The sequence below is a fragment of the Heterocephalus glaber genome, unplaced genomic scaffold (genome assembly GCF_053883595.1).
Source record: "Heterocephalus glaber isolate CG9 unplaced genomic scaffold, H.glaber_assembly_v1.0 deba00001504, whole genome shotgun sequence".
Lineage (NCBI taxonomy): Eukaryota > Metazoa > Chordata > Mammalia > Rodentia > Bathyergidae > Heterocephalus > Heterocephalus glaber.
Window position 1 is genome coordinate 26,797,377 of NW_028258324.1, and position 15,637 is coordinate 26,813,013.

General features: G+C 38.5%; 2 protein-coding genes across 9 annotated transcripts in view; one reads left to right on the top strand and one right to left on the bottom strand.

Annotated features, from left to right (window-relative positions):
- Rnf13 (ring finger protein 13) overlaps positions 1-7,825 on the top strand; it is a 151,892-nt gene extending 144,067 nt beyond the window's left edge. For all 7 annotated transcript variants that reach the window (XM_021253014.2, XM_004834440.3, XM_087186333.1 and 4 more), the window contains 2 exons: positions 2,697-2,777; positions 3,068-7,825. In XM_021253014.2, coding sequence (XP_021108673.1) covers positions 2,697-2,777; positions 3,068-3,432 — 446 coding nt within the window. In that variant the 3' untranslated portion in view covers positions 3,433-7,825. The remainder of the gene's footprint in view (positions 1-2,696; positions 2,778-3,067) is intronic.
- Pfn2 (profilin 2) lies at positions 7,053-14,895 on the bottom strand. 2 transcript variants are annotated; one of them, XM_004834444.4, is made up of 3 exons: positions 12,635-14,895; positions 10,468-10,660; positions 7,053-8,415 (listed from the first exon to the last, which is right to left on the bottom strand). In XM_004834444.4, exons 1-3 carry the CDS (start codon positions 12,764-12,766, stop codon positions 8,318-8,320), a joined length of 423 nt encoding a protein of 140 aa, XP_004834501.1. In that variant the 5' UTR covers positions 12,767-14,895; the 3' UTR covers positions 7,053-8,317. The 2 variants fall into 2 exon arrangements, with proteins under 2 accessions (XP_004834501.1, XP_004834502.1); XM_004834445.4 differs by having other exon boundaries at positions 7,053-8,737.
- Positions 14,896-15,637: the final 742 nt, after the last annotated feature.

Sequence of the window (15,637 nt, forward strand, 5' to 3'; positions counted from 1 at the left end):
GTTACATAGGTAATTAAAGAAACAAGACATAAACCCCAAGCATTCCTTATTTTAAAATTTTTATTAGTACATGTTTACAGAACATGATTACATTCATTGTAAGGAATTGGTAAATGTACATAGCACTTCTGAATTCTTTTTTCCCCCTTGCCCTCCAACCACCCCTTTTTAAAAACTATTTTTGCCAGGATCAGATTCATTTATTTTTATAAGTCTTTATCAAGTTAATTAGCATAAGCACAGATTAACAGCTAGACTAACAGCAAAAGAAAAAAATCAAACAGATAAGACAGTAATAGTAAAGCAAGGTACACTTTTAGATACACTGGCCATCCTGGATCACAATAACATTTTTTTTTTTGCTTTTTTTCCCACTGTCTTTTATTTTGCATTATATTTATATATTGGATTTCTCTTATAAGAAAAGCCATGGAATAGTTAAACTTGTTTGATTTACTGAACATTATGGTCTCAAGGTGCACACATTTTCCTACAAATGACTTATTTATTCTTCTTTATGGCATAGTACTCCATTGTGTATAAATACCATAATTCCTTTATCCATTCATCTGATGGATTTATAGGCCTGCTTCCAAGATTTAGCTATTATGAACTGTGCTCCTATAAACATGGGTATGCATGCATTACTGTAATATTATGACTTTGGGAATACACTGTACCTAGAAGGGGGATAGCTGGGTCAAACGGAATTTCTATTTTTGGTGTTTTGAGGATTCGCCATACTGATTTCCATAGTGTTTGTACCAGAGAACCCCAAGCACTCTAACATGTGCTTTACCATTTCATCACTAGCCCAAGGTGATCAGGGTTAATTTTCTACAGAGTAATGGGTTCTGGTCTAGTCCATGATCACATACTGTATCTTTGAATTTTGACTTGTCTTCTTCAAAGTGAATACTGTACCAAGAATTATGAGAGACCAATATAAATCTATTACTTGGAACAATTCAAAAGACTGATAAGAAACTCAGTGACTCAAAAGTCTTGATTACACACATTTAAAGATAAGCCAGGCAAGTATTATTTATAGTTTCCTATTTTCTGTAGTAACAAATTATCACAAACTCAGTGCCTTAAGAAGTACAAATTTATTGTTTGTGCACAGGTTAGAAGCCTGACGCAGGTCTCAGAAGGCAAAATTCAAGGAGTTGGCAGGGCTATATTACTTGCTGGAGACTATCCGAGAATCCATTTCCTTTATGTTTTCCAGCTTTTATAGGCCACCTCCATTTCCTGGCTTGTGACTTCCTTCTGACACCAACACCATTCATCTAGTCACCTCTCTGATGGTGAAAAAGACCCTGTGACTACACTTGGGCCCATGTGTATAATCCAGGCTAATCTCCCTACCTTAACTCCTATTAACCATCTATTTTTAGTAGACATTTTTACAAAGTGATGAGACTGAAAGTTCGATTTCTGAGAACAAATGAATCACCTGTGTAATTATAGATCACTATAGATATATGTAGTTTAGTATTCTAGTAGTCGAATCAGTCTTACCACTTTCCACACAAGATCATAACATATATGTTTTGTTACTGCATGTGTTTAATGATTGATACTGTGTAATCCAAGATGCTGAACAAAAATTAATAATTTTTATTAAAGTTTTCTATTTAGGACTCTTCCTGAATGTGTTTTAAATGACTAGTGTTCATTAAAGGGATTATTTCAAAAGAACTATCATTCCCATCTTCTTATGTCTCTCTATCCAGACAGTGGCTTTATTTCTGACATATCTGGGTGGGACAGGCAATGAATTTAACTCACTTTTGTTCCTTGGCATTTTTGTAAGTTTTTACCTAACACTGATTTAATGGAAAACACTTAATTGAAAGCAGTCATGGAGGTATCTAAGCCACTATTAAGTAAAAGAACTGCTGTATTTAAAACTGTCATGTCCTGTAAAAACTTAATTCCAGAAACTATGAGTTAATAAGCCTCTATGATAATAAAGGTGATAAATTCAATAAGACAATTAAAATGGCAGATATTAGTAATAAATATCATTTACTGACTACTGTACCTGTGTGCCCCACCCTTTGTATTATTTCATCTTTAGAACCCTGTATAGTCGTCACAAATGAAGAATGAATAACAAAGGCACAGTAACTTGCCAAGTACCACAGAACTCTCTAAGACCAATGTGTTTCAGTTCAAATGTTTTTTTATTCATTAATATATTAAAAACATTTAAGTATGATCTAACATCCTTACTTATTTGAAAAAAATGACCCAGAGCTGGGGGTGTAGCTTAGTAGTAATGCCCTTGCCTATTACGAAGGAAACCCCGGGTTATCCCATGCTGGGTCATCCCCAGCATCACAAAATAATAATGATGAAATAAATGCTTTGAAAAATTTAAGTGATTAAATTTTCAAAACTAGCATTTGAGTACAATTATGTAAAACATGAACATAATTATGATTATTCTTAAAATATTTTGCAGAGTAAAAATTTGATATCCACTTTTAAATGCTTTAGATAGTTACTTAAAACTTCAGGTCTTTGAACTTAAAACAGTTGCATAGCTCACTGAAATCCAAGAGAAAACAAAAGGCAGCATTTAAAGATAAATAATCAAGAGATTTAAGTAACTGAAGAAATGTAAACAAAATACTTGACAAGTTGAAAACCTTTTCTACAGATTTTTATTTATGCTTTTGTTATAGGAGATGAGTATGATGTATGTGCCATTTGTTTGGATGAATATGAAGATGGAGACAAACTCAGAATCCTTCCCTGTTCCCATGGTATGAGTAATTACATACTGCTTTGAATTTACAAATATAGTAATTTATATTTAGGTTCAGTATTACAAGGGAAGAGAGAAAATAGTCATTAGCACACCATAAGCTAGACTCTGTGCTAATTAATAGTCTCATTAAAGGGCAGGGGTGTTATTTATAAAAATGTACAAACTTTTCTTCTCTTGTCCCTACATGATGTATACAGATCACAGCACTGAATAAATGTAAGAGATTAAATAGAATGTTGTCAACAGTTTACTAACTGAAGATGTATACTTACTTTGCTTCAACAGCTTATCACTGCAAGTGTGTAGACCCCTGGCTAACTAAAACCAAGAAAACCTGTCCAGTCTGCAAGCAGAAAGTTGTTCCTTCTCAAGGTGATTCTGACTCTGACACAGACAGTAGTCAAGAAGAAAACGAAGTGTCAGAACACACCCCTTTGCTTAGACCTTTAGCCTCTGTCAGTGCCCAGTCATTTGGGGCTTTGTCAGAGTCCCACTCACATCAGAACATGACAGAATCTTCAGACTTTGAGGACGATGACAATGAAGATACTGACAGCAGTGAGGCAGAAAATGAATTGAATGAACACAGTGTTGTGGTCCAGTTGCAGCCTAATGGTGAGCAGGACTGCAACATAGCAAATACCGTGTGACTTTCAGGAGACAGGTTTATTTCCCTTTGAAACATTTATTTAGGTATATAATGATTTTTTGCTCCTTTTAGAGACTTCTGTAGAAATACTTATTTTTTAGTGTTCTAATTTAATCAGATTATGAAAACAGGCTTTTATCTGGTACTTATATGCAGGACTATACTTCATTTACTAATAAGTAATAACAGACTGGTGCTGTAACTCAGGCATCAAGGATGAAAATATAACCAAAACATTTTTTAAAAATCTCCATATAGCTCACGATTAAGACTTAGATTACAGTATGCAAATGTTTTGTTGTTTTACACATGAAATCAGCACCGTGGCTATCTAGCATGAGCTAAAGCCAATGCTCACAGATCCCTACAGTCACCTAAAAATGAGTTGGAATATGTTCTGGTATTTCCCCAAGTTGCCTTCATTAGTGAGAAGCAACAAGGTATTTTACCATTTCTCCTCCTATCAGCACCACATAGAAAACTCTGTCTTCATTTCTCTTCCCAGTCTTAATCCTGATATGAAAGATCTGTAACTGGTGCAGATTTCAAAGGGTTTTATTACTAGTGTTAAGTATGAGTATGATTCAACAGGTAATGTCTTTGGACTTACCAGATTTCAGTATCCTTAAGGGTTTTGTGTTGTGATCAAAGCAAAAAGAAAATGCTGCATAAAAATACCAAACTTCAGCAACTGTTAATACTCAGATCATATACCTCTTAATAAGGAGCATCTTGTGCTAATCAGCCCTGCTAACCTATGTACAGAGAAACTGTTCGAAGTATTGGATTTGAAAATAAGTGCTTCTGTTTAACAGAATTAATGTACAGAAATGATGTATTATGAAAAGCTAAATTATACACCATTTTAACTATGTAGAAATTATAGAAATGTATACTCAAACTAAGAATTTTTATATGGCCTTGTATGAGGGGAGTCTGAATGTTAATAAAAATTTTCCATTTAAAAAACTAGTAAATGTTCTACTGTACTGTTACCACATAGCTTTATATGCAGACTGTAAAGGTGTAATGATTGTGGTAAGATAAACACGCCACCTCACAATTTTATACACAGTAACCACTCACAAGATTTAGGTTATCTATGGAAAGAAACTACAAAAAACAAAGTCAAGGCTGTAGCCAAAATATTCCAAAAATAAACATGTGTTATAGTACCTTGTTGTACATCTTTAGTCAATATATATGCTGACATGGAAAACTGAATAAAATCACAATACAGAACAGTAAGCATAAGTGGTATATAATCCTGTTAAAAAAAAATAAGTACATGTACCCATGCCCTAAGGTGAATGTAAACATATACTAAAAACATGTACTGATAAAATTTTTTTTAAATAATGCAGTTTTTAAAATGTAACATTAAAAGAGGAAATTGCACCTTCTAGACTTTCTTTTTAAAAATTTTAATAGTCAGGGGAAAAAAGGTATTTCCAGTTTGGAAAATAAAGTTGAATTCAACATGACACTCGTCCTCCCACCCCAGCCCCACTTTTTAAGATAAAACACTGGCATTAGAAAAATACCAGTTTACCATAGTATTAAGCAGAAGTTGGAATGTCACAGAACTGTATGGCCCAAACCTTTTTGGTCATTTGCATAATTTCATTTAACCTAAGGATATAAAGACAAAACACTGAGTTCAGTGCCTAGGGTATAAATATAATAAATACTAGCTTTTTAAAGTAACTTTTATAAAAAGGAAAAGTGAAAAGTCACTATGTGTAGCTATATATTAAATGTATTCCTTTAGTCCTCAGTCCACATTTCAGGTTAAGGATTTGGTTAAGTTTTTTATTGATCAAAAATTATTTTGAGTTGTAAAAACTTTTGTGAAGTATCTTAACTGCACTGGCTAGTATTATCTGTTCTCAGTATGCACTTAAAATCTGTAATTTCATTGTAAAATTAAGTTTTGAAAAGGACAGTAAAATTAAAATCCAATAGTTGAAACTCTTAATTTAAAATTGTTCTGATTATGAAAGTAACACTGTTTAAAACACTGGAAATCAAAATATAGTTACCTGGAAACAGCCCAGAAATAAACTTCCGGCTATACTGCCTTTACACTATCCTCATCTACAACTCATTAGTGAGCATTTTCTTGTGACATTCTTCAGAGGCTAGTTTTGACCTATGGACAAAATCAGTATTCAACTCACTTCCCTTAAAGTTTAGCCCTGCAGAAGTTTTCCAATATTACTTAAGTAATGTTGTATGATGGGACACTCTAGTTAGTATACAAGTTTGTATAACTTCATATCCTTAGAAAGCAAAGTATGCATCCATGTATTTGTTTTTCTATTAAAATTGTGTGGGGATGTCTCGATTACTTTCACTGTTTATTATTTTGGTGATACAATAACCCTCTATAGTATACTCTAACCAACTCTCAACATACATCTCTTACTAATAATAAGTTCATTCATTTAATGAATGACCATTTTGGTCACTGCTTAATTATCACCTTAATAGTTCATTATAACTAATGTGTGAATGTATCCATTACTGCAAAATTGAAATCAAAACTGCATCAACAAATTTTTATTTGTCCAACCTTTTGTCCTTAACACAAATCTTTTAACAGGACAAAAAGCTGGTACCAGTTTTCTATTGTTTAAAAGTTTCTAGGGTATGTTCAAATAAAGTAGCCCTAAATCTCTTATCTTAATATAGTTTAGTAGCCTATATGTACAATCAAATAGAATACACTCAAAGAAAACAACTTTCGTTACATACAGTGTATTTTATAATTTTTTTTTTGGTACCAGGGATTGAACTCGGGTCCTTGTGCTTGCAAGGCAGGTGGCGGAACCACTGAGCTAAATCCCCAGCTCTCATACAGTGTATTTTAAATAAGAAAAAGAGTAATTCCTATTCCCTAACCCACTCTTTCTCAAGGGTAGCATGCAGCCCACTTAAAATGAACCAGACTGACTTAGTGATTGTTTCTAAAAAGGGATTTCCTGGTTATAGACTCATCTCACAGAGTGGAAGTCAAGTCTAGAATTTGTATTGTAACCAGTTCTGAGTTTCTTCTTGACAATTCATGGTAATGATTTGCCTAAATAGCCCTAAATTTACGTATTTAGTAACCTTTACTACATACTAAGGTATTTATGAACACCAGTAGTAAACTAGTCATGCTCAACATGTTATTCCAAAAGCCAGAATATGTAAAAGCAACCAAATTCCCTTAAATGCTGCCTAAGCAATGTCTTCTGCTCTTATATGGGTGAATCCCAGCAGGCTGACCGAAGCCTGCCAACACAGACTCCAAATCTAAAGCCATATAAACAGTTCAACACTGAAGAATCCACAGTAGTACAGAAACTCTTCCTAGTATTAGGGCCTCTTACTGCTCACTACATTTCAAGATCTCACATGTAGAGACCAACAGAGGAAAATATTTTCTAGCAGTGAAGTCAGTTTTCCTCACATGAGCCTAAAATAACTAAATGCTACTTTTAGTAGATCAAAGCCTATTTTAAAAATTCCCAGGTTCTTAATTTTATGCTTGAGATTTCTGACCTACTCTTTACCTCCTCTCTGGATCAACTTAACAGTAAGCAGACAATTTACATAAACAACAGGAGTCTAGAGTATTTGGTTGGAATAAATTTATTTCATCTGTCTGTAAACAAGGTGTTTAATAGTTATGGCATTTTTTTAAATGCATATTAAATCAGATGAGTTAGACTGTATCCCAGATGTAACAAAGTGCAGGGAAAGAAATGGACAAATCAGCAACAAGATTTGTTTTTAAATCTGTACATTATCCACAAGGCCCAAACAATAGAAGCAAATACTAGAATGTCCCTAAAGTAGTGCCATTCGAAAGAAACCCTTAATAGGTCAGTTAAAATCCATCTCACAATAGCAACAGTTCATTTTAACAATAGTATGGCACAGAATACATATGAAAAAAATTCATTACAAGACAGCCAAGTCCACAATAATGCAACTTCATATAAAAACTTAAGCTGCAAATAAAAATTGGTCCTATGAAGAACAAACTGGACACACTCCAGTATGGTTATGTTGGGATACCTAATGTCCATAATGGCAGCCTTTATAATTTTACTAAAGAGTAGAGCTGGTGTGCAAAGAAAAAGACAGGAACAAAAATCTGAGCTGTTGCAATGATGGAATGTCCCTGGGGATTCAATCAGTATGGTTACTACAAGGTCATGGGAGGAAGTGTCTTTTGCTCTTGTTTTGTAGTTGCACTCTTCATATGTCCTATAGACGCTATTAAAGAATGTAAAGTGCAACCACAATACTAAAAGCAAACTACTGCAGCTCTCAATAACTCATCAGCAGAAGGGGTATTAATTGGTTAAATAAACCAGGCACTGCATAAAAAAAAAAAAAAAGGAGGATGGAAGCAAACCAAATACCTTATATGCAAAGGAAGGGTTGAGAAAAGAGCAAAGGAAAGATGCATGCACTTTTTCCTCCCAACCATGCGCTACAAAAGGAAGACTAAATGAGCCAAGTAAATGCTCAAAGTGCTGAAAAAGACACTGATCAAATTAGAGATTGTACAACTGGCACCTTGCTTAATATTAACTTATTTTAGTAATCAATATCCCATTAATTGCTAAGACAAAGTGATGCCCAACTTGGCATGCCCCCTCCCCCTAATTTCAAGGTATCATGCAAATCATTATTGTGCTCCAATTATGTTGCCAAATAAAGGTTGGTTACATACAGTGGTTAACATACAAATGATCCATTGGGCAAACAGGAATCATGACATTAGAAAATAGGTAAAGAAAACTAGCTACCATCTATAGTCTGGTAGCACTGTGACCAGAATTGGGGTGGTGATGAAGACAGTTGCTAGGTAGATGGGGAGAGGCTGCTTACACATCAGACCTCCTCAGGTATAAAGCGAGTTCAAATGCTTTCTTGTTAAGTGTGCCTCCGTGGACACCTTCCTTTCCCATGACTATAACCAATGCTGGAGTACACAAGGAAACAAAACAAAAATGAACAGAATTATTTAAGGGGGGGAGGGCAGAAAGAAAGATACCTTTCCCCACCAACAGAGGGATACAAAGGAGACACAGGTTCATACCCCATCACCCTGCATTGCTAATAAAGTTTCCAGAATTAAGACTTAAGCTTACAGCTAGGAAAGTTTAAGAGCAATTTTCCCCTAATACTTAACAGTCTGCCTAGCAGCTAGAACCCAGAGTCTCTCAAGTATTTTGCCATTGAGTATGCCTTCTTATTCAATCCGCCTCCATGGACCCCTTCTTTTCCCATTACAAAGACCAAGACTGAAAGAGAAAGAAGAAAAGTGTTTCAAAAGAAGTGTTAATCAAGAAAGTCACATAAGTTTTAGCAGACAGATCCCTGATTAATAAGTTAACATTAAGTTAGTTTTCCATGAACTGTCAAGCACTGAAGTCAATTAAGTCTCCAAATTGGAGAACTTCTAAATTAGTAATACACTAAAAACAATACAGTTAACTATTGCAAATTGGAAGCTCTGTCATGCAGGAGCAAAGTTCCACACAATTATTTTTTATGCTAGCTATGGGGAAAAAAAGCAATAATTTAAAATTTTAGGGGAAAAATTCTAATTGATATGAAATGGATTATTTATCCCAAAAATATGCTTTAAAACAAGGCCCTAATTTACATATTCTCCCCAAATTTAGTATGCTTGATAAGTATAAAATAAGTCTTATCAATGAGACTATAAATATGCTTGTTACTTTCAAAGGAAAATGAAAATCAAATTTAAACATCATTTGAGAAAAGGCCAAGTTAGAAGTATTTAAGTAAAAATAAATTTAAAAAAAAGTATTTAAGTCTCACACATACTGCTATTTTCACTTTGCTAAATCTTGCTTTTCAATTGAGTCTAAAATCCTGAAATGGGCTATTTCTAATGCCAGGTTCTTTTATGATGCAATTCAAAATCCTCAAATGTATGTACAAGTGTATATTAGATTTTGTGTTCACTGCCACTAGATGTCAGTAGTGCTCTATGACATGAAAATCAGTCTGGTTTCACATCATGTGGTTAATGCATTTTTTTAGCATAGGTATCTCTGAGAACAGCTAATGTTTGAGACTTTTCTACTATTCCAAGAAGTCATCTAATTTTGCTATAAATATCCATAAACATCCACTCACACTAGAATAAAAGTAGCCTTTACAATAATCACAGGGAATTGGTAAAACCAGAGCATGAAACTGCAGCTTCAAGTCCCTTCACATAGTACCTCTTAAAATTAGAGGTACCAAGTTTGCCAAGTGAGGGTACAGAAGCCCTATTTTTAAAATATTTATACAAGTTAATACATTAAATATACTGACAGGTCAATTAGCATAATAAACCTCAGCCTCAAGTTTCTTTTGAAAAAATGAGAGGTCTTTGGTGGAGTAAGAATTTCCATAATGCCGACACCAGACTTTTTGAACCAACTATGTATAAACTAAATGTAATTTCCTACTTCTCAAATCTACATATTAGACAGTCTTTGAAAATACTGTAATAAATGGACAACTTACTCCAAAACAATAATCTTATTATCCATCTCATCTCTAGCAATATTCCTAATAGAAAAAAAATGAATCAACTTAGTTTTCCATTATGATGAGCAATTAATTGGTTTAAAACCTAAGCAAGAAAGGGGGAAAAATCCAAAAGTAAAGACTAACAAAGGACAAAAATAAACAATTTAAATTTAACAGTCCTATAAACCACAGAATTATCATTTGACAAATCAAGCAGCCTGAGACAACTTTTTAGTTCACTAAGGCTGAAAATAAAGAGTTGATATCAATGTTCTATGAAGTCCAGATGAAAGGCACTAGGCTGTGTGCAACTAGTGTGAAGTAGGTAAATCTGAAGCAGTGCTTCCCTTCAGTGCTAGGCAGTTCACAAAAACCACCTTCACAGCCATTATGGACCAACTTCTATTCCAAATGTTAAAGAAACTGATTATTAAGTTGTAATATGGCATGCAACTTTTAATCACAAAAATACCTTGCTTACCTCTACCAGCTCTGCCCACGGCAACATTGTACGTTGGCTCCCCACCTTGACTCTTTGTCCGGATGTCCATTGTGCAGTCACCATCAACATATAGACTATCTCTGATCACTGAACACTTCTTTGCGCCAAGAGTCAAACCGTTGGTAAAGAAACCTTCCCGGTCTTTTCCTACAATCATGTCTATTTCTATTGGCTGTTCCCCCACCAAAAAAGAAAAAAAGAAACATTAAGTTGTTGTTGATTCTTTCAGAGCTTGATAGAACACAAAAGACTATTGAGTTTGTACTATAAGACAGCCAATTTTTGCTAATGTAAAAATCAAGATTCGGTCTTTTCTGAAGGACTATCTAATCCTACATGATTTACACGCTTTACATCAGTTAATTTGCTTTCACAGTTAACTGTGGTCTGCTAAAACCTGTGCATACAAGGCTCTAAATAGTAGTTGACACTGGATAAACCACAAACTTAAGTTATTTATAAACTGTATCAAGTCAGATGGTGCTTTTGAGGGTGCTTATATAAAGATTCAGCCATAAATTCAACAGCTTGTCTATCATACTCAGAGTCACATTGTAGTCATGCTGCATCAAATTTAAAGTTGATTCACAGTCTCCTAAAATAAATCATGTACTTAGCAGGTCTGTTTTCTCTTCATGGAATAACAAGAAATACACTTGATGATACGAACTTCAATCCTCAGATCTCAGCACATTTTCAAATTCGTATTTCCCTCCTACTTTTCTAGCCACTACTCCTTTTTGTCTCCAACTTTCCTTCCCCTCCCATCTCAGTAATCAGTTTTCTCTCTGGGCAAATGCAAAACGGTTTCTCTACAGCACTGCTGTAGGCAATGGTAAAAGGTGAGAGAAAATGGAGGGAGACTGGGAAAGAAACTGAGGTTCAGCCACCAGAACAGGAAAGTAACCGTGAATTCTAACATTTCATGAATAAGGAAGGCGTCGCCCCCATCAGAACTGCAGAGTCATAGCAGGCCCCAGCCATTTCCAAGCACACTTCCGCAATCTTCCTAGCCAGACAGCGGGAACTCTCACACAAAGACAGGAGGACTGCAGAAAAAAAGTTGATCACCAGATGCCAATTCTCTGTAACTGTAGTCCACTGCAGGTATAGATGATCTTAAAGTATCAAGGACTAAGTTCAACAGTTAGAGATAGTATACCATGTTAAGTAGTAAAAGAATAATTAGCACCCATAATGGGAAGACGTGAATGTTGGAGTTTGATAGTAAGGGGACGTAAGGCTAAAAAAATTAAAGGAATGGTCTCATAGTCCATATTTCAACATTTTAGAAACAGCTTTGGGAAGAAACAAGCCAAACAATAAGCAGTTCTGGCAGCTCAGTGTCAAATACTCCCCAAACATGTGGCAACCAAGTCAAAAGCAGCAAGTCACAAGAAAATCAGGTAATAAGTCTGTATTAGTTCCTTTACTTCCATTAGTAAAGGGGGAAAGACTTGGAGAAGTGCCCTCCACTCCCAGTTTTTGCCGATTATTGAAAGCCCCCTAACATCACCCTCTTTTAAGAGGTATGTTTCGTAACTGGGGAAAACGGTATATCGATGAATCTCCATAGAAAAATCAATGGCAGTTCGCCATCTTGGAGAATTTAAAAAAACCTATAGAGCCAGAGCTCAAGTCGAGATTCAAGAATCCACCTACGTGGTTGGCGTACATTTCTCGCAAGCCCCGGAGGCCTGGACACCGGCAAACCTACGCAAAGTCGCTTCCAGAATCCCAGGGGCCGGGCCGCCACCGCCTCCCACAGCCTGCGCTGCCCGCGAAGCCAGGGACAGCCCGCCGCCGGGGACCGCGGCCCGGACCCCCGAACCTCCTGACACCCCGGGACGTGCACAGCAAGCCTCAAGGCTTCCTGGGGACCTGGTGAATCACACCAGGAGATAAAAACACACCCCCCCCGCCGGCCCCCGCCGCGCGTACCCTCCCCCACTCAGGCCCCCGGGCCCGGCTGGCAGGGATTCGGCCGCCGCCCCCGGGCCTCGGCCTCCCAGCCCGCCCGGCAGCCGCATCCTCGGGGCCCGCCGCCTCGCACACCTGCCGGCCCGGCCCTCCGTGCCCGCCCCGCGCTGCGGCGCCCGCGGCCAGACATCCCGAGAAGCCGGTCCCGGTCGCCACCGGTCCTCACCGTAATGCTCTGGAAGACGCCCCCGGCCGTGGCTGCCCAGACGTATTTGGCGTCGCAGTAGCCGACAATGGCGGCCTCCTGGCAGCAGCCATCGCACATCAGGTTATCCACGTAGCTCTGCCAACCGGCCATCTTCGAGCCCTTCGCACTGCAGCGGGACGGCGAGGAGCAGCAGGCGCAGCGGCGGCGGCAGCGGGCGGCGGCGACACGGGGGGAGGCGGGGCGGGGGCGGGGAGGAGGCGGCTCTGCGCAGGCACCGACCGCCCCCCTCCCCGAGGAGCTGCGGAGGGAGGACGCGGGGACAGCGGTGAGGGACAAGCCGCGGGGTGCGCCCGGCCCGGCTGCCCGCTCGGCCGCAGCCGCGGGGCTGACTAACCAGAGGCTGGAGGCTGCGGAGCAGCTGCGTTAGCGTCGGCAGCTGCTCCTCACCGCGGCGCCCTCAGCTCTCCGCCGCCGCGGCGGGACGTGCGCGCGCGCGTGCGTGCGTGCGATCCTTCCGCGGCGGTGCTCCGATACCGAGGGTCCCGGGAAGGGCGGGGGAGTCTGAGGTGGGGCGCGGAGGGATACGGCCCGGGACAATCACGGCTGCCACGTGCGAGAGGCGCCGGCCGGGTGCCGCAGGGTCGCCGGGTGTGGCGGCACCTAGGGCCGGGGCCGGTGGAGCGGGTATCTCCGGCGTCTCACCTGGCGCCTCAGGGGCAGCGGCGGCAGGGCAGGGACACCGCGGAGTCGCCGGAGCCAGTCATTGATGCGCTTGTCTTCATCGCGGGGTGGCCTTGGATGCGGAATCTTGAGACTCGGTGTCGGGTTACAGCGTTGCCCTAGTGACGGGATGCTGAGCATTGACTCTTTGTGGTGGGAACTGCGGGTAGCGGGTCGCCCAGGCTCATCTGAGGCGTCCCGGACCTGTGAGACGTCTGTTCCCTGAACCCCTTTTTGCTTATCGGCCTTAAAGTTGCCAGGCTGGTGCGCTCCTGAAATCAAGGCAGGCGTCGGTTACTCTCAGAAACATTGCTGAGTTTTGCAGATCTTTCATTGTTGCCTCGTTTGTATACTAGAGGCCTCACATTTTGTGGATTCGTTCCCTGGAAGAGTCCCCTGAATGTTACAAGTCCATGTGTGGCTAAATTGCGAGCAAATTGCGAGCAAAACAAGTAGAGACCTGTGTAAACTGTTGGTAAACCGGGAAAGTTACTACTGGGTCCAAGACACTGCTGAATATACAAAGAATGCAACTGTAGGAAAAGGTTCACTGAGTCAACATAATGACATTTCTGATCTGCAAGGCTAAAAATAATCCAGGACCCCGAGCTAGGAAAGGCTTGTATTTACCAGGTAAATAGTGATTAGCTCCCCTGTGATCCATACCGTCTGAGTAACTTCTAGGTATTTGCACTAGACACAGAATTAGATATCTCAAGAAAAATTTAAATTTTAAGATAACAAAAAGCAATCTGCCAATTCAAGGAAAGAGGAAAGCACCGAAACATTGAAAAGTTGACTTTCAACTTTAAAGTTATTGTGTAAGGTCATGATTTGTAGAATTATAGGAATGTAGCTCTGGAAAAGAAACAACAACGTTGCTAAGCAATCTAGCTGGTTCTGAAGTTTTGTGTTTTTTCCTGGTGCTTTTTTTGAAATGTAGGACCACTGCCGGGAGAGGATGGAGGAGTACAGTAGAAGAGGTTTAGACCCATCAGATGGAGACCCTGTATTTTCTTAGGCTCTAAAGATACAGAATACCTATGTGGTATTTCCCACTTGATGTAGTTACACTTATTCGTGTTTGCTAGTCTCTTTGCTTGTGGTGGTTGTTGACCATTTTAATCTTTATTTCTTAGCTGTTACCACCTTAAAAGTTAATGATGCCTGTAGGGGCCCAGGGATTTAGCTCAGTGGTTCTGCCGCTTGCAAGCGCAAGGACCTGAGTTCGATCCCCCATACCCCCACCCAAAAAAGTTAATGATGCCCACATTGTGGTGATAACATGGATATATTCACTTTGTGAGACTTCATCAAGCTTGTATTCAGAGTTTGTGCTCTTTGTTTACGCGTGTTACAATCCAATAATCTTAAAGGGTAAACAAAAAATAGTGATAGAAAAGAAAAAGTGGCACTAATCCTAGCGCTCTGGGAGGCTGAGGCAGGAGGATATCTTGAGCCCTACCCAGACAATTTATCAAGACCCTGTTTCAAAATAAAATAAATAGAAAAGGACTGGCTATATTGCTCAGTGCAAAGGCCTCAGATTCAATCGCCAGTAACACCAAAAAAAAAAAAAAAAAAGTCAAGAAAAGAAAGGGTTAATAACTGTTTAAAGAAATTGAGTTTTATGCATTGATCTACTCGAAGTTAAGATTTATTTCTGGACTTCATTATATTTTTATAGCACAGAGTTTGAAATAACTGCATTCCATTCTTCCTCTTTTTTGTTGGCTTTAAACAGTGAAAGGATTAGACAAGCTGAATATGTTGGAAATTCAAATCTCAAGAGATTCTAAAATGTCTATTGAGTAAAAACATAAGAATTTACAATTTGTCATTTTCTAATTTTTTTCTAAAATATAACAATGCACTTTAGTTCTACTTTTCCAACATGGTCTTATTTTTCTGGAATTCCATACAATAAAATTTAAATATCTTGAAAAATATATTTTGGGTAATAGATTAGGTAGACTTCACAGCTTAGAGTTTTAGGTTATATATTCAAAGAGTCTGCTCTGTTTTCAATACCATGCTGCAGTCATCCTGTACCAGCTTCCTAGCATGTTGCCTGATTTTCCATTTTTATACCATGATCTGTTCCTATTTATATACTTATTGCATATCATAGATGCTAAAAAGTATAAATGGAGGTAGAATATTGAGTTTTAGGAATGACAATATGGTAATTTAAGTCCAAAAGGAATATCCATATGAGAAAAAGAAGAATTACCAACTTGTATCTTTCTTTACTCTTTTATCAGGGTAGCAGATACCTGACTAGCAGTGTCTGAGCAGAAG